This window comes from Crocuta crocuta, unplaced genomic scaffold (assembly GCF_008692635.1).
Source record: "Crocuta crocuta isolate KB4526 unplaced genomic scaffold, BGI_CrCroc_1.0 scaffold234, whole genome shotgun sequence".
In the NCBI taxonomy this organism is placed as follows: Eukaryota; Metazoa; Chordata; class Mammalia; order Carnivora; family Hyaenidae; genus Crocuta; species Crocuta crocuta.
The window spans coordinates 2,365,091-2,385,772 of record NW_027529647.1 but is presented as its reverse complement, the minus strand read 5'-3'; the positions used below and the strand labels follow the sequence as shown (position 1 = coordinate 2,385,772).

Below are 20,682 nucleotides of genomic sequence, written 5' to 3'. Positions count from 1 at the left end.
CGGGCCCCGAGCCCCGCGCACCCCTCGTCACCAGCCCGGCCCGAGTGCCCCCCGACCGCCCGCCCTGGGCCGGGGGAGGCGAGGACGGCGTCCTGTCGCCCACCACCCTTCAGGTTTCCCAGCCAGCCCACCTCCGGCGTCTCTTTCTCGCCTTCTGCTCTTCGGCGGAGGTTTCCCAGACCCCGGACCGTGGTGTGGATCTACTTTCTTTCCGCCTCGGGGTTCTTCTGCCCCTGGCGTGTGAACTTCTCTCCTGCGTCTCCGTGTACTAACTGGCTCTGGAATGGAAGGACCCTGGCGTTCTTCTCGTCTTTTCGCATTCCAGACGTTTGACTTAACGTTGGCGTTGGGGGGAGGGGGGGGTTTCACATGGGTGACCTGCCTTTCCCGGTGACTTGCATTTAGAGAGTTTGCGCTCCCCCGTTTACAGCCACAACATGCACACACTCGACACTCAGAAGGTGCCGTCCGTAGAAGAATTTCTCAAAGGAAATGTTGCTCATATTAAGGGGTGGCAACGGGAGGGCTAGGTAGGAATTTTTTTTTTTTCCCAATTCGCTTTCCCACTGCCCTTCCAAAAGGATAGGAGTTTCTAGGTTTGCAGTGTGTCTTTCATCTCATTAGGCGTTCCTTTTGTGCAGATGATAATAGAAACTTTTTTTTTTTTAATCACCTTTGTAAGACTTGCGTGGCTGCGGAACGCTTTCTCGGGATCTGGGATCTGTCCGGACTGAAACTCCGAAAAGGCTCTGTTTTAAGAATATTTGTTACCTGTGTTTATCTCAGGCAGTTCACATCCTTCTAACTTTGCTGGGTCTTTTCAGTTGATCTACATAATTGTGCCTGGCTTTGTGCCTCGCCAGCTCAACGCTTGCCAGGCGTAAGTCTTCCCAGAAGGATTCACATCCCTCTTCAGGTTGAAGAAAGCTGACCGAGACCATCCTTGGTGTGGCATGACCTAACGATCAGGAAATGAGAGCTCCTGACTTCCCACCACACCACTTGTCATTGGTAGAAGTCACGGTTGGACAGGGACATGCTGGCAGTCCAGTCTCCCCTCACACACACACACACACACACACACACACACACACACACACACCCCGCCCCAGCTGTTTCCATTGCTCATTTGACCCAGCTCTCCACTCTCAGAGAATTGACCTCCTAGAAAATGACAGTCCTCTCCAGGGTAGAAATAGCCGTTTGTTGGCTGTGATTTTCTTTTCATAGCGTGGGTGTATGTCTTACTGTGGTGGTGGTGGTGGTGGTGGTGGTGGTTTTTAAAAAACAGAGGGTCACAGTGGCCATTCACTGCATTTCTACTTGAGAGTTCCTGTTTTGTGTATTGAATCAGGTTTGAAATTGCTCTTGTCCACTGGATTTTTTTTTCTTTTCTTTTTTTTGAGGCAGTCTGTTCCCTAAAACAGTTGAGAGCCAGTTAACAATAGCTTGCACAGTTAAGCCAATTCATCCCTTTATTTTGCTGTTTCAAGACTACTTAAAAAATTATTCATTACTGTAATAATCGTCCTTTGGGCGATGTAATTAATCTATCAGAATATATCCGTGTGGCCGTTGCTTTCTGTCATCATCCACTTAACCACATCTGATTTCCAAATTGTAAAACTGAAATTTAGTATGTGAAGCAGCAGATTCAGTTTTTGTCTCATAAAATAGTTGTTAGTAAAAAAGGGTTAGTTTTTAATCATGGATAATGGGAATTTACCAGGAAGAGTAGTGTTAATTCACACCAGTCATGGTGGCTGAGTGCTTTTAATTCAAATGAGAAAAAAAAAAATGTGTAAGATACTGAGTCTTCTCAGCTTTCCCCCTCTTGGTTCTGATGAAAGAACATCTCCCAGGTTCGCTCCTAGATAATTAAACCCTGAGTGAGGACGCAGAGGATGATGGCGGAGAAGGCTGTTGGGAGGAGTAGGCTGCCAGTGATTCCCTGATGGACGAGAAACAGGATGTTGGTTCACATGTAAAAGCCTCGAAGCCCTCAGCTCATAGTTGAAATGAATGAAAGCACACCTGGCAGATATCCCTAGGGCTGGACGTCAGCACTGACCTGGTGGAAGGTTCCTGCTGGGCGTTTGACTAGTATCTCTTGAGCTCCTGGGCTCCAGCAGGCTGGTGCTTGGCTAGGGGGTGGGGGTGGGGTCTTGAAGGGGAGAAGGGGGAGACCGGGAAGCTGTCAGGAACCGATGGGCTGGGAGTTCACTGGGAGAGTGCCTTGAAGCTTGGAAGCCGTGTGGGAGACCAGGACAGATGGTGGACAGACAGGTTGTTGGGGAGAGTGGGGGCGGGGTGCGACTAGTCCCCCTCCCCCCAGCCCATGTTCCCTGCCTCAGGACTGACCTGGGGACCACCGTCCACCATTTCTGAGCTCCAAACCCTTGCCCTTTTGTCTTGGGTTCTGACTCTGGGCCCAGTGCTGGCGTGCAGTTCTCTTTACAGACAGCCCAAGCATGAATCCCCACTTCCTCCTGGGCCTTCCTCCAGCAGGGCTGTGTCTGGGGTGTCTGGGGCGTTCATTTCAGTATCTGCTCTGCTGCCCTGGGCCGTCTTTCTCCCAGGCTCCTGTAAGGGGCAGGCCAGGCGTGATTCTTCTTCCCGGAAGTGCTTTGTAAATACTTGACACGTGATTCATTTGGATTAAGTCTCTTTGTATTCCGTGGTACCTGGCCCATTAGACATTGTTGAAAACAGGTTAGAGTTTGTTTAGAGCTGAATCAGCCCCTGTTTTAGTGTGGAGATGCTTTAGGAGTTAAAAGGAAAACAGGAAATACTGCTACTTGGTGGTTTGAAACCACTCAGATTAAGTAGGATTTGAGGTGTGTTCAGACTCTACTGCTGAGCCAGGCCTGGAGAAAACATGAGCTTTTGTCCTTTGACAGGGCCATTGTCCTGGCTTCGGCGTTGCAGATGCTGTTGCAGATGCTGTGGCGTCAGATGGGTCTGAGAGGGGTGGGGCTGTCCCACATGTCACTCGCAGTTCTCTGCCTGGGCTCCCTCCGGGGTATACTCGCTGTTGGCAAGGGTTTCAGATAGAGTTTCAGTTGGAAAGATAGTGGAAGGGATTTTACAGACAGGGTGAAGTGACGCGGGATGTGGGTGGAAGTACGAACTTTAAAGTCGCTTGGCAAGAGAAGTGGGGATTCCTCGGAGTGGAAAGAGCAGATTATGTTCCGTGTAACCAAATCAGAGGCGAAAGGCTAACTCCCCAAATTCTTAAGAGCATCCCGGGCACCAGTGACAGCCGTGTCGACCTGTCTGAGGCCCTGAGTGGGTGTCCCGAGACTTCGGTGCATTTCATTTCACACTTTGGTTGAGGATGTGGCTCTGAGCATGTTCTTAGCCCCGACCACGTGCCGTGGTTGGTCTGGGACCTGAATGAGGGAGGGGCCCCTCTTGAGCTGGGAGCAGCCTCTCCGCCCCCTCTCCCCACCAGGACAGCAGGTGCTTGTCGGCGCTGCCCACGTTTCCTCTTCACAGGGCACCTAACCAGATGGCCCTCAGACCTGCACCAGCCCATGAGTCAAGGCCTTAAGCCCTGAGAAGGGACTTGCCTTGACCGAGAAGAGCTTGCTTCAGGGCATGAGATACCGGGCCTGTGCCTACGGTTCCCCCCACACCCCGCTGTCGGCCATCGGAGGACAGCCCCGGAGGAAACGGGCGTCCCTGCAGAGCGCTTCCTCTTTCTGCACAGGCAGCCTGTGGTCGCTCCTGCGCAGCAGGACAGCGATGAGCTTGCTTTAGAGCAGTGGTCACAAAACTACCCTCCGTCAGGCATCTTGCCTGTTTTGCAGATCGAGTTTGACGGGAGTGCTGAGGCGCCTGTTTGTGTGCACTTTGTCACTGCTTTGGGCTGGGAGCGGGCGCTCGCCGCTCCCTCGCAGGACGCTCCAGCCACCGGTGCTCACAGGCCCCTTGAAGGAAATTTTTTTTTATGTTTTATTTATTTCTGAGAGAGAGAGAGAGAGAGAGACAGCATGAGCACTGGAGGGTTGGAGAGAGAGGGAGACACAGAATCTGAAACAGGCTCCAGGCTCTGGGCTAGCTGTCAGCACAGAGCCTGGCACGGTGCTCGAACCCACGAACTGTGAGATCATGATCTGAGCTGGAGTTGGACACTGAACTAACTGAGCCACCCAGGCGCCCCTTGACTTTGACCGCAGTGTAACCACATAACCCGCTGTGTGGCTCTGGGGTAAGTTGGTGTGCCTCTCTGAGCCTGAGCTGTGGAGGAGCCGTGTGAGTACAGGAGGAGGCTATAGGTCACAGCGCCCAGCACCTGTTCAAGGCCCTTGCAGCAGACGGACATGACCTGGTGGCAGTCTTTACTATACACTTTTGTTTTCAGAAAAACTCTTTTCTCTCCCCTTCAGAACTTGTTTTTGTTACTGCTTGTTTCCCACGTATTCAGAGCCACCACAGGCCTGGGCCAGCCCCCCAGGGCAACGTGTGGCAGCCTGGCCTTCCTGCCACCCGTGCTTCCCAGCTGCCTCTTCACGCTCTAACCACCCCCCGCCCCCGGCCAGAGCTCCAGCCCATTTTAGGACAGGCCCCAGAGGGCAGTTCCCGGTTCTAGAGGCTGGAGCCGGTGCTGCGGGGGAGCGACACGGCCTCCTGGGCAGCTACCGAGTTGTCTTGCAAGAACCTGGAGACCTTTGAGCCTGGAGAACACAGCTCCGAGGTTGCAATACCGTCTGAGCAAGTGTTTGGAAGGGGCTTGAGTATCCAAGTGTGGGTGCGGCACGAGATCTCTTCCCGCCATCCACATCCCGCTGGCTTCTGGTTTGCTCGGCACTTGGGCTTCCAGGACCCTGCACGTCAGGGATAGGCGGCCCAGGAGTTCTGGGGGCGACGGGCTGGACCAGCTGTGGTGCCAAGGCAGACAGGGGATGTTTGAACCAGGCAGAGAAGAGGCGGGCAGCACCGGGCACCAGGCCGTCGTCAGGGAGGTGGCGGAGGAGCTGCGGGCCTGCCCTTCGGCCCCAGTGAGAAGGAAGGGCGAACTCTGCCCTGGACGTGCCAGCAGGGCCGAGTGTGGGGGGAGCAGAAGCCACCTCGGAGGCGGCCGGGCGGCGGCCGGGCGTGAGCCTTCAGCAGGGTGCCCGGGCCTCCAGGTCAGCGGAGGGGGCGCTGGGGTCAGGACTCTGGGTCCTTCTTGCGTGGTGCTGCTGCCACAGGCACTCGAGGTGCCCGCCTGTTCCCTTCTCCAGTTCATTGTCTCGTGGCGGCAGGTTTATAGAGTATAGTTTATTTTATTTTATTTNTGCCCCTAGAGTATAGTTTATTTTATCGTAAACACACGCACTCGCAGCACCAAAGGCAGCGATGTGACATCCGTACAGGGTGTGCATGCAGGTGTTCTGTAGCTGGCGCGGCTCCAGGGAGGGAGCACCCAACAGAGGGTTGCAGCAGCTGTGACCTGGACGGTTGGCACTCAGGCTGGCAGGTCCCGTCACAGCATCTCGCCCAGAACAGTCCCTCTGCCCCAGCGTGACCGGCACCCGCCTCTGCGCACACTATGGCTGCAGCGTCTGCTCCCAGCGGGTCCCCAGCCTGCCCACCTGAACTGGTCGTGGTGATGCATCCCCATGTATTGCGGGACCCAGAGGGACCCGCTGTGGGTGGACTTGAAGCACACCCACTCCAGCAGAAGCCCCACAGGCCCCGGGGGGTGGGGGGGCCCTTCACACGAGCTCTCATGTTTGTTGCTTGAGAGCGTCTTCTGAGTCACGTATGTCATCGGAATTCCAAGTCAGATTGACAGGTGACCGTCTGGGATGTCCTGGGGCCGAGGGCCCTGCGAGCTGGGTGCAGTTTGAGGTCTGAGGAGGTTTGTCGCCATGGGCATCACCAAGGGTCAGAATGGCCCGGGACCCTGACCCACATGACCTGTGTCTGCCCAGAGCCCTGAGTTTCCGATGTTTCCGTGATGTTGCGCAGGGGGGTGTCAGCTCTCAGGGTTCACAGGGCATCTCAGGGCTCGTGCAGGGAGCGCTAAATCAGAACCAGCCGGCACTCCTGGGCACGGGGCAGGGGTGGGGGTCGCTGTGAGTCCCGGTGCCTCACACAAGCGTCTGGGACCTCCATTTCTTCGCTCATAATCGGGGATGTCTATGGCCTCTTTGGGATCAAGAGTCCGACAAACTGTAGAAAACAAGACAGAGAAGAGGGCGGAGGTTGAAGGTTTTATGTGCAAATTTGAAATAGAATCACTTAAAATGGATAATTTCAGAGTAAAAATTTAAGTATTTCTAATAAGATTGACCACAGATGTTTGTGCTCAGAAGATTCCGTGCTTCGACATTTAGATTTCACCAGATTTCACCGGGGAAATTTGACAGACTTGATCTTGCGTGTAGCTCAGGACACTCGGCCCTCTTCCAATGTCAGTGCTTGAGTTTTCCCTCCTGCACCGACGTGCTGGTGACGCTCTGTTTCCGGGGTGTTGATGGGGCTGTGAAGGTGATGAGCGTGCTCTCCAAAGAGCCTTCGTGTGTCAACAGACCCATTCTCCATGTATTGGTTTTTCTTTTTTAATGTTTATTTTTGAGAGAGAGTGAGTTAGCAGGGGAGGGGCAGAGAGAGGGAGACACAGAATCAGAAGCAGGCTCCAGGCTGTGGGCTGTCAGCACAGAGCCTGACCAGGGGCTCGAAATCACGAATCACAAGATCATGACCTGAGCCAGAGTCGGAGGCTTACCCGACTGAGCCCCTCAGGCGCCCCAGATCATTCTCCATTTAGAATCTTGTGTGAGAGTCTGACCCCTGGCTATTTTCAGGACCACATGGTTGTGTGAGGACTTTGTCCATGGTGCTTTGCTGGGCAACACATTTGATCCTGCCCTGACCCTAAGCCAGGTTTTGCTTCTGGGCGCAGCGTGGACAGGGCAAAGCTCAGTCTAAGGGATTATTTACTGGTGGCCTGCGTGTGTTTCTGGCCCTTTCAGAGCATTGATTCCTAACCAGCGATGTGAGCTAAGGGTGCCTGGTGGGCCCTGAAGGGAGTGGACAGGGTGGGCGGGGCTCCCTGGTGGTTTCAAAGCAGACTGTCCTCCCTGCCCCCCTGTTGAGGGACTGCAGGTTAGGTATCCCTTGGGCGAGCACGTGATGTGGGCTTGGCCATACCTTTGGTCGCTGGCTCCCCTCTTGGGGAAACGACTGTGAGCACGGGGCTCGTGGCCAGGAGCTGATGGTCTCTGTGGCCTGGCGGCCCCTCCGCGTGGGGCCAGTGGCTCGGCAGCCCAAGCTGAGGGAGGCGGGGTCCGAACTTCCCGAGGAGACGCTGGGCGCAGCCTCCGAGGTGGTGTCCGGCCACCCCGCTCTGGGTGTGTGGCCTGAGAGCCTGAGGGGAGTTGGCACTCGTTCGGTACCCAGGAGCCAAGGCCAGCTTCTCCTGGGTTAAGTCTTTCGGTACCGTATGTTCTTACAGCCAGCGCTTCACAAGTAGGTCAGACACTAATTCAGTGAGAAGAAGCGGGGAAGGTCGATAGAGGGAAATGATACGTCAAGAAAGCAGTCTTGATTCTGGCTCTTTTACAAAAAACCACAAGCCTCGCCACCTTACACACGTAGCACACGCCTGTTACATACACGGAGGACAGGACGGAAAGCAGAGACGAGGGATCGCGCATTTCGCCAGCAGCCGGCGTTGGCGTCTTGCTCTACTTCCCCGCTGCCTGTCGTTAAGTGTGACCAGACCCGGGTCCTGCCTGCGCCTGCCGTCGTGGATGTCACCGAGATGCTTCTCTCTGGGCTTTTGCATAAGTGAGCCTGAGACGACGACTCTGAATTGGGATGTTTTGTTTGTTTTGTTCTCTCTTTCCATGTTCTGTACTTTTTCGTTTCTGCCAGAGGATAGAGGCCCCAGGGCCACAATCCCAGTACAAACCCCATGTCGGCGTGCCGGCCGCAGTGTTGAGGGTATGTCCACGGCCTGGCCACACTCCCCAGCTCGGGAGTTAGACGCGTGGCTTTTACAGAGGTCCCACCTGTGTGCCTGAGTCAGTCTGATATCTGGGCAGTGGCCCAAGATCAAGTCTGGGGGATTTGGGGGTCTTGGCGTCGGGCCGCACCCCCCCCCCCCCCNNNGCGGGGGCCCCCCCCCCCCCCCCCATCCTGTGGAAGTTGAAGCCTTCCGGTAGGTGCAGGCTGCCCGACCCTCCTGCCCTCGGAGTCCGTCCGACCGACACAAACCCCTAGATAGGGACTGGTCCGGATGGAGAGCCCTGGCAGGACTCTGTGGGGGAAGCTGCTGAAGCACTGCTCGTCAGCGGTGTGGCTGGACCGGTGCGGGTGGCACATCCTGGCGTCAGGTTACCCAGGGCACAGCCTGCCACACAAGGCCACTCGCTCTTTAGCGTGTTGGGGTCCCATCGGTGAGCCCGCCGTTGTGGGGCCGGACAGGTGGGCTGGAGTCAGTGCGGAGGCAGCCGTGGGGCCGAGCCTGCCCACCCCTCCTCAAGGGGAGGCACAGTGTGATGCCGGTCCTCGAGCCCATGGTAAGGCCCACTGAGGCCTGGGCCGCGTGTGATAGGGAGGCTTTCTGGGGTGTCCTGTTCCCAGCCAGCCACCTGCCAGCTGTCTGTTGAGGTAGCAGTGAGCCAATGAGTCATTCGTGAGCTTGGTGCTGGGCACACGTCACGTGCTGGACTCCTTTCATACCAGGGAGTGGGGACAAGTCCCCCTTGATTTTGTGCTATGGCAGCACTGTCCCTCTCTTCTAGACCTTGGGTCCTTCAGCCTCGTGTGAAGTGTAGGGGTCCTGGGTCAATGTCTGACGGGTGCTTCCTTAGACGGAGGGCGGGAGGGGAGCCCGAGGATGGATTTGGGAGGTCTGTGCGCAGGCGGTGGCCTCTCCTGGCAGGATTTGGGCTGAGTGCCCAGATCCTGCCCGCTGAGCAGCGAGGTGCCAGGCCCCGGCGTCCCCCCCACCCAGTTTGCCCCCCGCACACACCTGCAGCTCCATTTCACAGGCAGTACCCCGCACGCCTCTTGTTCTGGGTGGACCTCTGTGGGCTCTGTTCCATTGGGGTGTCCTTCGGAACTTTCCCCACCTCCATGCCCAGGTCGGTGTGTCTGCTGACTGTCCATGCTGTGGTTGAAGCTTGCTGGCAACTGGGCAGAGGGCCCTAACCCTCAGAGAGGCCTGGGCGCCTCCGGGAGGAGCCAGGGCCCACCTAGTGTGACAGAAGTACCTTCTGATGGTGTGTCATGAGGACCTCACAGACTTGGGAACTGCTGCCCACAGGGTGAGGCTCCTCTGTCAGGTCACTGAGAGGCTCTGGGGCCACCTCGAAGAGGAAGACAGGCTGGTGCACATAGTCACTGTTCTGCGTGCCGCAGGTCCCCTCCCCGAGGTGAGAAGGCCATGCGGCACTCACCCTGGAGGGCAGTGTGTTAGGCTGCTCCTGGTGGGCAGCTTTACGACCGGAAGAGGCAGTGCCCTCCTTGGCTGTGTGTGGCCCTGCAGTCACTTTGCCGCCTGAATTCAGCGAGGTCCTGATGCAAACAGAGCTTAACTCGGCCCAGACCTGAAGTGGCGACAGACCAAGGTGCGAGGCCGCGGACGGCCAGAGGCGTGCGTACCCTCAACGCGGTCTAGTTGTGGCTTAAGGGGCACGCACGGACCACGTGCCTCCGCAGCCCTGTGCATGCGTCCCAGCCTGGGGTCAGTCGTGGGGCCCTTGCTTTCTCGTCCAGGACTCATGGTGCCTTATTTTTTGCAGGATGAAACTGGTGCCTATTTAATCGACAGAGACCCCACCTACTTTGGGCCTGTGCTGAACTACCTGCGACATGGCAAGCTGGTCATTAACAAAGATCTTGCAGAGGAGGGTATGTGGGGGACAGGAGCCTGGTGGACGGGAGGACTGCTCACCTAAGACACGAACCCCTCGGAGCCCCAGCCGCCCCGCGAGGCACAGGCCCCGTGCACTGGGGCCCGAGCACCCCCAGCCCCGTGGAAATCCCAGGTGCCTGCATCCCCTCACGGGCTCCCGGCGGCTTCACAAACCGTGCCCCGTGGGGCAGCAGGGAGGCATCTCCGAGAGATGAGGGTGGCTCGCCGTCTCTCCCCCTGCCTTCCTCCCGGAAGCGGAGACTTCCTGACCCACTGTAGTTGAGGGGGCGGCGTCAGGGCCCCGGTCGACAGTGCTGCCGCGGCTGGGGAGGCCACTAACCCTTACGGCTGCTCTGGCTCCAGCGGCCTCGGACGCGCCGGCCATGCGAGTCCCAGGGCCTCCTCCGTGTCGATGTGCTGTCCCTCCAGGCACCGCTGCGCCCTCAGCTCGGAGTCCTGTCTGTGCTCAAACGTGCCACGCGGTTGCAGCAAGCAGAGATGCCAGGCGCAGCCGTTCACACGGCTTAACGTGTACAAGGGCCCTGAGAGGTCCAGGGCGCTTTCGCTCTGCTGGCCTCTGGCTCCGGCTGTGGCCACGGGCCCGTGATGAGCGCCCGCCCCGAGCTGGGCTTGCTGCTCCCTCTCTTGCCGCTTCCAGACCCAAGTCAGCATCTTCTTTTGTTTCTTTTTTCTTTCTTTTTTTTTTAATGTTTATTTATTTGAGAGAGAGAGGCAGACAGACAGAGTGTGAGCAGGGGAGGAACAGAGGGAGGGGGAGACACAGAATCCGAAGCACATTCCAGGCTCTGAGCTGGCTTTCAGCACAGAGCCTGACACGGGGCTCGAACCCACGAATCATGAGATCATGACCTGAGCCGAAGTCAGAAGCTCAACCGACTGAGCCACCCAGGCACCTTCAACATCTTCTTTTAGAGTGACCCTCACGGATGCACACTCGTGTCGTTTGCAATGCCCTCCCTTTGCTCTGCTCTGGAGCTCTCCAGCTCCAAGCGAGACTTCCCACGCAGCCTATTTCTGGGGTGGCTCATTCAGAAGCAGGCGCTTGCTGTGGGCAAGTGGCCGCTGACGCCTGTCTGCTCCTCTTCCAAGTACAGCACGCGCAGCGTCCCCGCATCCGATTATAGCACGCGCAGCGTGCCCGCATCCTATTACAGCACACGCAGCGTCCCCGCATCCGATTACAGCACGCGCAGCATCCCCGCATCCGATTACAGCACGCGCAGCGTCCCCGCATCCGATTACAGCACGCGCAGCGTCCCCGCATCCGATTACAGCACGCGCAGCGTCCCCGCATCCGATTGTAGCACACGCAGTGTCCCCGCACAAGAAGGGATACCTGCCCTTCGGGTCGTGAAGCTCCCACACACAGGCCTGAGAGGGCGGCCGACAGCATGACATTCTAGTTGCAGCCTCCCTTGGGGTGACCCTGAGAAAAGATGCCGTGCACCCCTGCCCCCACCCTCTGACCGCGCTGTCTGGAGACCTATTTGGAACGAGGCCCAAGCGGAGTCCGCGGCTCTGGGCTCCTAGTGCTGCCAGTGCAGGGACACGTAAAGAGCAAGGTCAGGCCAGCACAGATCTTCTGGAATGCCTGTGAGCCATCTTGAGGCCGGGCCGTTTCAATATGTTCTTTAGAATTTCCTGGCACTAGGGGCGCCTGGGTGGCTTAGTCGGTTAAGCGTCCGACTTTCGCTTAGGTCATGATCTTGCGGTTGGTGGGTTCGAGCCCCACGTCGGGCTCTGTGCTGACTGCCAGCTCAGAGCCTGGAGCCTTTTTCAGTCTGTGACTCCCTCTCTCTCTGACCCTCCCCTGCTCACGCTGTCTCTCTCTCTCTCCTAGAAATAAATAAAACATTTAAAAAAAAAAGAATTTCCTGGCACTTGAGGGACACCTGGGTGGCATCTAACTCGTGACTTCAGCTCAGTTCATGATCCCAGAGTCATGAGATCGAGCCCTGCATTAGCCTCTGCGAGGGCATGGGGCCTGCTTGAGGTTCTCTCTGCCCGACTCGCGCATGCGCGCTCACTCTCTCTTTCTCAAAAATAAAAGTAAAAATTAAAGAATTTCCTGGAGCTTGAGAGTCCCTAAATAAGTGCGGGACAAACGTCAGCCTTTGGGAAGAAAGGCAGTGCTGATCTGGCAAGAGTCCCGGAGCTGGGAACCACGCTCTCAACCAGCCAGTCTTCCAGTTGAATGAGGAAACTGAGGCACCAAGTGACTCAGACCTGCACAAAGCCACTCGGCCAGGCCCGGGCCACACATTGAGGGCAGTAGGTGGCCCACGGTCTGTGGAGGGAAGAGAGTTCCACCCAGGCGTGCCGGGTGCAAGGCTCAGATGCCTGTGTGACTCTGCACCCGGCAGGCCACCTGGAGTGACGCATGCCAGGAGTGTGGGCAGTAAATGCGCCCTCTGCCCTCCCTCCCGGGGCACCCGTGGGGCGCCAGCCATGTCTGCACAAAGCCTGAGGGACGGGCTGTGGAGCTGCTGATAGGCCGGGCCGGGTGGGCCGGGGGCCCATGGTGGGACAGGGGTGAAACCTTTGTTCCTGGGGCTGGGGAAAATTAGGCATTTTTCTCTATTCTAGGAGTGTTGGAGGAAGCAGAGTTTTACAATATCACCTCACTAATAAAACTCGTAAAGGACAAAATTAGAGAACGAGACAGCAAAACCTCCCAGGTAAGACCGGTGGCTAATCTGCCTGCAGCCGCCAAGGCCTGATGTGTAGGCACGACTCACTCCCTCCCTTCTTGCCGAGCACGGGCACCCTCTGCGCGAGGCCCAGGGTCAGTGCTGTGCTGGCTCCACTGTCTTCCTCGGTGACCATCCTAGCACCTCATTGCTTGCTCTCTACCTGCTGCCTGTGGTGTTGCTGGCCGGCACCGTGGCCTGCATGCTGGGCACACTTACCCAGTCCTGTCCAGCCTACACTCAGGGAGCCCTGCCCTGGGCAGAGGGGATAACCCATGCCACGGAGGATGTGCAGTGGGTGTGTGGACCTCTTAGGGAGGCCATTGTAGGCAGGGGCGCCACAAGTGCAAAGGGCCTGTGGCAGGCATGTGCTCAGTCCACTGAGAGGGCCAGTGTGGCCATAGGGAAGGCAAGTGGGGAGCTGGCAATGAGTGGAGGGGTAGAGAGTGGAGGTGGGGGTCCTGCAGGATAGTGGAGGCTCTGCAAAGACTCAGCTTTTACCAGGAGAGAAGGGCTCAGTCAGCACTCTGTGTTCCCGGCTGGTGGTGCAGGTCCCGTCGTGGGACCCATGTGTACTTGGCCAGTCAGCAGTGCTGGAGCCAGGCCAGCCACTCTGCTGCCCATTAGGCCAGAGCTTGAAGCAGGCTGTGTCCAGCATTTTCCGCGGAGGGAGGCATCAGAGGGTCTGAGACCTTAGTTTGCTGTCATGTCAGCTCCGCACTGGCTAGCAGAGCGAGCAGCTCCTGGGGGCTGGGGGGGGTACCGTGAAGTGGACATGCCTGCGGAGCTGCCTTGGTTATCTGGAGGTTCCGCCCACATGAAACCTGCTCCTCCCCACCCCCTGGCGCCGCAGGCCCCAGGCTAGGGGCTCTTGGCTGTTAAGAGATGCCCATTGACGACCTGGCCACTCAGCAGCTGGGCCCAGGCGTCCCCAGCCCTCCCTCCTGAGGGACCTCAGGTGCCCTGACAGTGGGAAGGGTCCAGGGAGGGAGCGGGGGACACAGTCACAGGCTCCCTGGTCGTCTCTGTCCATTGGCTGCTGCTTTCCCCTCCATCCAGCTGAATGCCCTGGCATCTGTCTGCCTCTGTGTCCCCCTCTGCTTGCAGGGGTGGGGTGGTGAGGGTGGGGGTGGAGGAGCCTCTCCTCACAAGGCCTGGGGCTGTGTGACCGCTGCTGGGTGAGCTGCTGCCTCGACGCCTCTGTGCTCACCGTCATGTCACCCCCCTCCGCCGCGCTCCCGCTCTTTGTCGTGGCCGCCGCCTCCTGCCCGAGGAGCAGGTCAGGAGGACAGGCTGCTGGCAGGCAAGCCCCCGAGCTGCTCTCAGCACTGGACACCAAGCCTCGGACACGGCTCGGTGGAGGGGGGGGCGGGCATCAGCTGCTAGGCCCATGTTTCAGAAGCCGCTTCGCCGAGGGAGGGCTCGGGTCTGAGCACCCTCAGCGTCTCCGCTTTTTCTGGCAGCGGGACCCGAGGCTGGTCGCGCGAGGCTCCCCGGCCTCCCTGCCGGGCCTTCCCAGCTGTGTGCACTCACACACGGTGTCCTCGAGCGTCCACGTCCTGCTGAGGGTGCTCTTGGGATTTCAGGAACGTGACTCACTGTATTTTGCAATTTAGAAATAGAAATATTTGGGGAGGCGGATGAGGAAGTAGAAAACAGCAGCTGTTTGGCCTGTTTGTTTTGCTTTGGTGGATGCGTTTGGGGTTGCTTTGCACACGGTGACCTGAGCCCGAGAGGTGGAGGGAGCCAGTGTCAGCCTCGCCTGGATCCCCCGCTGGGCTGTCCCCAGAACTGGCTCGCGACCCGACTCATCCGTGGTTCCCGCAGGTGCCGGTGAAGCACGTGTACCGCGTGCTCCAGTGTCAGGAAGAGGAGCTCACGCAGATGGTGTCCACCATGTCTGACGGCTGGAAGTTCGAGCAGGTGAGGCCCCCTCCCCACCCCACCCCTGCCAGCCAGGGCTGCCGCCAGCCTGTTGTGTAACTTTTAATTACGAAGGTCCACCCAGGTCCTTGGGGCTGCTGGCCCCAGGGACCGGTCCTGAGGCCGCTTCGGTGGCCTGTGGCTCACTGTCCCCGTGTGCCCTCCGACACCTTGCAGGCAGCAGCCTATGCCCTATTCCGATCAGACTTGTGTCCAGGTGGGGAGAGTAGAGCCGTTCTGGAGCAGAGGCCTCCCTCCCGCTCCCCCCTCATCCTCTGCGGGGGGGCGCGCTCTGTGTCTCCATCTGGCATCGCCATGTGTGTGGGATTGACAGCCTCGGTGCGTGCCGGCCTGGTCCCACCTTTTCATCCCCTCGCATTCCCTCCCTGAGAGCTGAGCAGACGGCGGCTTGGGCTCCTGTGTGCTGCGGCTGGCACAGCCGCCCTTCCCAGTGGGGCAGCTCTGCAGCCCCTGGTCCCCTCCCCGGCCACGGGGGCCAAGGTGCTGCTAGGGCTGTCCCAGCCGCTCCCTCCTCTCCCCTGCGGGGTGCTCCTTCCCTCTGTGCAGCTGTGGCTCCCGTCCCGTGCAGCCACAGCCCCCAAGTGTGGCCCCGCCACACGTCCTGGGCGCCTTCACATTGGGCGGCACCTTTTCTGCTCACGTTCCCGTCCCTCAGGCAGGTCCGGGCTGAGGTTGGGACTTGTGACCCTGCCCGGCCCCCGGTCCCAGGCAGCCACTGCCCCTCACCAAGCTCCCCGCTGGCCTCTGGCAGATTCCTCTGTCAGTGGCTCCTGTCGGGTACTGGCTGTGGAGCACAGCGCTGCCCAGGGAAAGGGTGGGAAAGGCAGGGTCCCCCAGCCTCCCTTCTGATTAAGGCCACATCTTTTCTTTGGGTCTTTAGAAACAGGGAGTGTATGGTAGAGTGCCCTGGAGCGCACTGAGGCAGGTGCAGCGTTCGCATCCTCCCTCCTACCCGGGGCCAGCTCTCCGGCCTGGCAGGGCGGCAGCGTGAGTGGATGAGCCCTGTGGCCGCCGGGGCTGCTCTGTGTCCCTGTCTGGTCCTGGCCTGCCCCGTGCTGGGGTGCAGATGGCCTCTGACCTCGTTGCACTCACCACAGAGACCTTCCAGGGACAGGAGTCCCCACTGCCCCTGGTGTCATCCATCGTGTGCAGCGTAGACAAGGGCCCAAGAGATGGGGCTGCGGTCACTGGACCAGGTCACCCTCCCCTGGAGGCCAGGGCACAGCTCCGGTACAGGCCTCTGTCTTCCTGGTCGTGGCCAGCCTGAGGGCTCTGTCCTTAGCCCTTCTGGTGGGTCTCCACGCTGTGACACAGGCCAGCTTCCTCTCTTCCCTTTGAATCTTTAAAAAAGTTTTTTTAATGTTTATTTTTAAGTTGGTGGGGAGTGTGAGCGGGGAAGGGGCAGAGAGAGGGAGACACAGAATCTGAAACAGGCTCTAGGCTCTGAGCTGTCAGCACAGAGCCCGACTCGGGGCTCGAACCCATGAACCACAAGATCATGACCTGAGCTGAAGTCGGACTGAGCCACCCGGGCACCCCTCTTCCCCTTGAATCTTACCTGCTTTGCCCACTCTGTGCCTGGAGGACGTCCTCCTCCCAGCACCGGTCACGTTCGATGAGAAATGAATGCTTTGCTTCTCAGAAGCAGGAGCGGGGGGCACTCAGGGGGGAAGTAGGGCGAGAGCCCGGACCCTGAGGGGATTGGCACCACGCCCAGGGTCACCAGTGATCAGTGACGAGGCCAGAACAGGGATCTGAGGGGGGTTCAGAAGAGGCTGGCACACCTTGTGAGAACGTGCAGATCGTTATCAGGGGCCATGTGCGCGCAGCTCGGTCTGCACCCAGGGCCACGTACCCCCAAGGTTCGCAGGTGGTCGGACACCTCCCCATATTTGTGAGCCTAGAACAGACTTCAGGTCGGTGGGAGCACTCGCTGCCCCGCACTGTACTTGTCTGGCCACGAAGGCTGCACACTTTCCCGTGTGGCCTCGCCCACGGCCCCCACCGTGTCCTCGTCCCCACAGTGCTGCTCGTGGTGCTCCAAGCCTCGCCGTGGCAGGCTTTCTTCATACTCCTTTTGCTTTCTGCTTAAAAGCGCGTGGCCTGTGGCGGCTCCGGGCTAGGCTGGAGCAGGCGGGTCCCAGGGCACCCGCACCAGCTGAGCCTGAGGCATGTGGAGGCCACAGCCTGCTGGCCAGCATCCCGAAAGATGGCCCCTCCGCCCGCCTTCCCTGCCTGCACCAGCGTGCTCCCTCCTCGGTGAACGGCCTGGCGGGAGGGGGCCCGGCGGCCGCAGCAAGAACAAGCACATCACGCGTGCGTGCTCCACTGCCGGCCCGGAGCCAGCCGCCACTGCCCCCGAGCCTGACCTCCCAGCACGGGCTCCCTCTCCTGTGGGCCCCAACAGGGAAGGATGCGTGCGGTGTGTTGTGGGATGGCGTGTGTGCACGTGTGTGCTGTGTGCATGTTGTGGGACTTTGCTTTCCATTTCATTGGAAATCTCTCAGCCAAGACCTGTCCCTTAACCTCCCGAGCGCTGGCTGTCTTCAGCGTGCGTGCGTGCGTGCGGGCGCCGGGCCAGGGTCCCCCTGCTGGTGGGGGGAGTTGGGGGGCAGGTGTGCGTGCAGTGCCCCGCCCCCATTGTGCTTCTCTCCTCTGTCCTAGCTGGTCAGCATCGGCTCTTCCTACAACTACGGAAACGAGGACCAGGCTGAGTTCCTCTGCGTGGTCTCCAAGGAACTGCACAATTCCCCGTACGGCACGACCAGCGAGCCCAGCGAGAAAGCCAAGGTGGGTGCCTGCGGGCTGGCGGCGCCGCGGTCCCTGCCCGCGGAGGGCCTGTGGCCGTGGCGGCTGCCCCTTCGCAGAGCTGGGCCTCCTCCTTTGGGCCTTGCCGTTTCTCACGGTTCGTATCGTGCTCCTGACCACACGGGCTGCGTGGCGGCCTGTGCCCCTCATGCTTGTTCATCGTCCCGTGCTTCAAGCCTCGCGTCGGACGCAGAGTCCTGGAGGAAAGGACACCTAGGCCCCGTGGGTCACGTGGCGGAACGAGGGGTCTCTGAACACAGGCTCCCCCTTGAGGCGAGCACCTGGGGCCTCTGCGGCCCACGCCCTTTGCCGATACGTCTTCTGATGGGCAGAGATGCTTCTGGAAGTTTGTCTGTTAAGTGATGCCGTTGTGGGTTGTTCTCCTGGAGACTTGGGATGTCCAGGCTGGAGGACGGGGCCCCCCGAGTGGCACCTGCCTTAACCACACACATCCTGGTCTCTGGCCACGTTTGGCTCAGCCCAGCCCCTTATGAACTGTCACTGGCTCCCTGCCAGGGGCTGGCTCTTCTGCCTGCCGAGGAGGCCAGTGTGGCCAGGGTAAACGCCGGGACCGCCGTGCCGTTGGTTTCCAGGGTGGCCTCATGGTGCACAGCCACGGCTGGCCTTGCCCAGAGGTGGCAGGTCCTAGCCACATCTCCCCTGGGTTTGCTCCTGGGGTCACTGACTCCACAGGCTTCTGTTCCTGACAGAGTCCAGCACTGGCTGAGGCTGGCTCCATCCGGCGGGACTCCTGGGCCTGCTGCCAGCCGGGGCACGGTGCAGGGGGTGGGCACCCCAGGGGTCAGGACAGGGCTGTGGCCGCACCTCTGCTGAGCATAGGAAAGGGCCACAGCCCGAGGATCCGGAGGCTTCCTCGGACTTCTGGCCTGGGTGGCCTCTGGTCGATGGCCACCGGCCCAGAGCTGCCCTGTGACCCTCTCCGGGTCCTCCACGATGTGTGGGCCCAGGAACAGACAGCACAGTGTCCACGAGCGTGTTGGTCTCCCCGAGGCGGCCGTCTCCGTGGGGGTCGCGGCAGCTTCGTCATCACAGTGTGAAGTCTCTGTCCTCACGATGGGGTGACTGTCAGGGACGCAGGGCGTCCGGAAGGAGGGCTCCTGTCCACAGCCTGGCCTCCAGCTCATAGCTCGTGTGTGGGGCCCAGGGCAGTGTGTAGCTCAGGGCGCGTCCCCATGGTGCTGGGTCTGGGACATGCCTCCCATGGAGTCTGGGGTGGAAGGTGGCCCCAGCCTCATAAGGAGACAGAGTTCTTGTGTAAGTTGTTCATTTTTAGAAGGTTTTATTTTTGAACCTGAAAAGTTTTTGTGGCCGAGCTTCACCAGGGTGGCCGCCTGAGCTCATTTCCCTCGGGTGGGTCTTCAGTTGCAGAAAGGCTGCATGTGTGCCATAAGGAAGCTCCAGGCATGACCCCAAATCCCTGTGCTTTTGAAAACGTGGCCCTATTTTTTCTCTCCAAAAATACCTCACTCTGAAGTGTGGCAGCCACGGTGACTTCTAAATGGGCGCAGTGGCTGGAGCTCCCCAGGAGGCGGAACCGTGGTTGGGGCCTCTGAAAAGCCGTGGAAAGCCACTGGGGCTGGACTGGGGACAGTCTGGTGGCAGCGGTGCTGCACGTCTTGAGGATGGAAGTCAGGCGGGGGCTTAGTGGTCCACACGAGGGTGACCTGCTCCCATAGACCTCAGGTTCAAGGGCTTCCCAGACCCCATGACAATCCGACATTTGCTGGAAGGACTTGCGGAACTCACTGGTGGCGGGGACCCGCCGGAAGTGCGCCGACCGAGGGGCTGAGGCCTGGGGGCCTGTCAGACGCAGAGCTCCCTCATGGAGTCATGGTCTCGGGGCCCAGGGTGGCACACGGGGTGCTGCCTGCCAGTGATGTCCCCACCTCTGTCCAGAGGTTTTACTGGTCTCAGTGACCTAGACCAGCTCGATTGATGATTGATGGATGACAGATTGCCCACTTGCCTGATCACAGTCTTCATCCCCCTGGCCAGCTGACCCTACCACGGTCATGTTCTTAGACTGTCACATCCTCTCCAGAGCCCGCGGCATAGGCCAGACCTCGAATGGGCAAGGTTCAGTTCTGAAGACTCAGGAGCTTTGGGAGTGCCAGGCCCAAGGACAGTGGGCCCTGTGGTTTTCTCCATGGCACGTCTGGGTGTGTGGGTTCGGGGCCCAGGACCACCCCTGACATGGCGTAGGTCCATCTGTGTGTCCCCACGTGGCGCCGTGGGAACTCCTCTCCCCAAGCACCCACCCTTGCCACCGCCCTGGGTGGGCTTCCCCCAGCTGCCCCCACCTCACCCTGCGCTGACGGTGCCCTCTCTTCTTCTCCCTTGCCATATGCTGCGCGCTGAGCCAGAGCGACGACGAAGAGACGGGTCCCGATGGGGATGACTCAGATTAAGTGTAAATGTCATGGTGAGCTCTGTCACCCCTGAAACTGACCAGTCACCTTAGTCTCCTTGACCCCAGCCTTTCCTCTGCTGCATTCTCCCTATACCCGTAGTTGACAGAGAACCTTCCACGCTAGATGCCAAGTGTGTAGATCTCCAGTGGAGCCTGTCTGTTTCCTTTAAGACGTCTGCATGGGGAGCACTGGGACCTGGTCTGGGGTGCCCGAGAGCCCTCTGTGTCATGCTGGGAAGGACCTCCTCACTGTTGGGGTCAACGGGCCGAGGACGTGGGCCTGTTCCTCCTGGGGCCTGGCGAGCACCCAGCCCCCGGCCCCCTGCTCCTGCCCCTCTGCCGTGGGTTCAGGTCCACGGAGACAGGGCTGTGCCTTAGCGGGTAGACCTCAGTCCCCACGCCAAAGCCCACAGCGCCCCTCCCCAAAACCTCAGACGGGATGTTGATAGAGGCGATCCTCTGAAGATCTTCTTTCTGTTTGTCCCGTGATGAGGGGCTCCTCGGTCCTCAGCTGCTCCCACGTCCCAGTGTGTCCTGGCCTCTTCCCCTTGCCCGAGCCTAGAACCCAGCTGTGCTCACCACCAGCAGGGGCCGCCTGCTCTGTGCCCCCATCTTGAACACAAGAAGTCACCTAGAGACGGCAGATTGCGGGTGGGCCAGCCAGGCGTCATCCAGGGGTTCCCTGCTCCCTCCGGGGCCCCCCGGCTCGGGCCAAGCCTCAGAGGTGGGAGCCTCTCAGCCTCTGCCCTGGGAAGAGCTCGGGAAAGGCATGCAGCCAGCCGGGCGCTAGAAAGTTGGCTCTCTGGCCATGAGAGGTCTGGACTGGGGATTGCAAACTAAGGGCATCATTTACATCTTTAGTTCTTTCCTTAGTGATTGTATAAGTACACGACATCCTCAGTGTTGCCTCTTGACCCACCCACCCTTAAATG

The 20,682-nt window shown here is 59.4% G+C and overlaps 1 protein-coding gene across 1 annotated transcript in view; it reads left to right on the top strand.

Moving 5' to 3' along the window:
* Positions 1 to 20,682, top strand: part of KCTD5 (potassium channel tetramerization domain containing 5) — a 31,021-nt gene that overhangs the window by 6,220 nt on the left and 4,119 nt on the right. The window contains exons 3-6 of the mRNA XM_077762773.1: positions 9,744 to 9,852; positions 12,464 to 12,555; positions 14,395 to 14,490; positions 17,176 to 17,301. Of these exons, the coding sequence (XP_077618899.1) occupies positions 9,744 to 9,852; positions 12,464 to 12,555; positions 14,395 to 14,490; positions 17,176 to 17,301 (423 nt within the window). The remainder of the gene's footprint in view (positions 1 to 9,743; positions 9,853 to 12,463; positions 12,556 to 14,394; positions 14,491 to 17,175; positions 17,302 to 20,682) is intronic.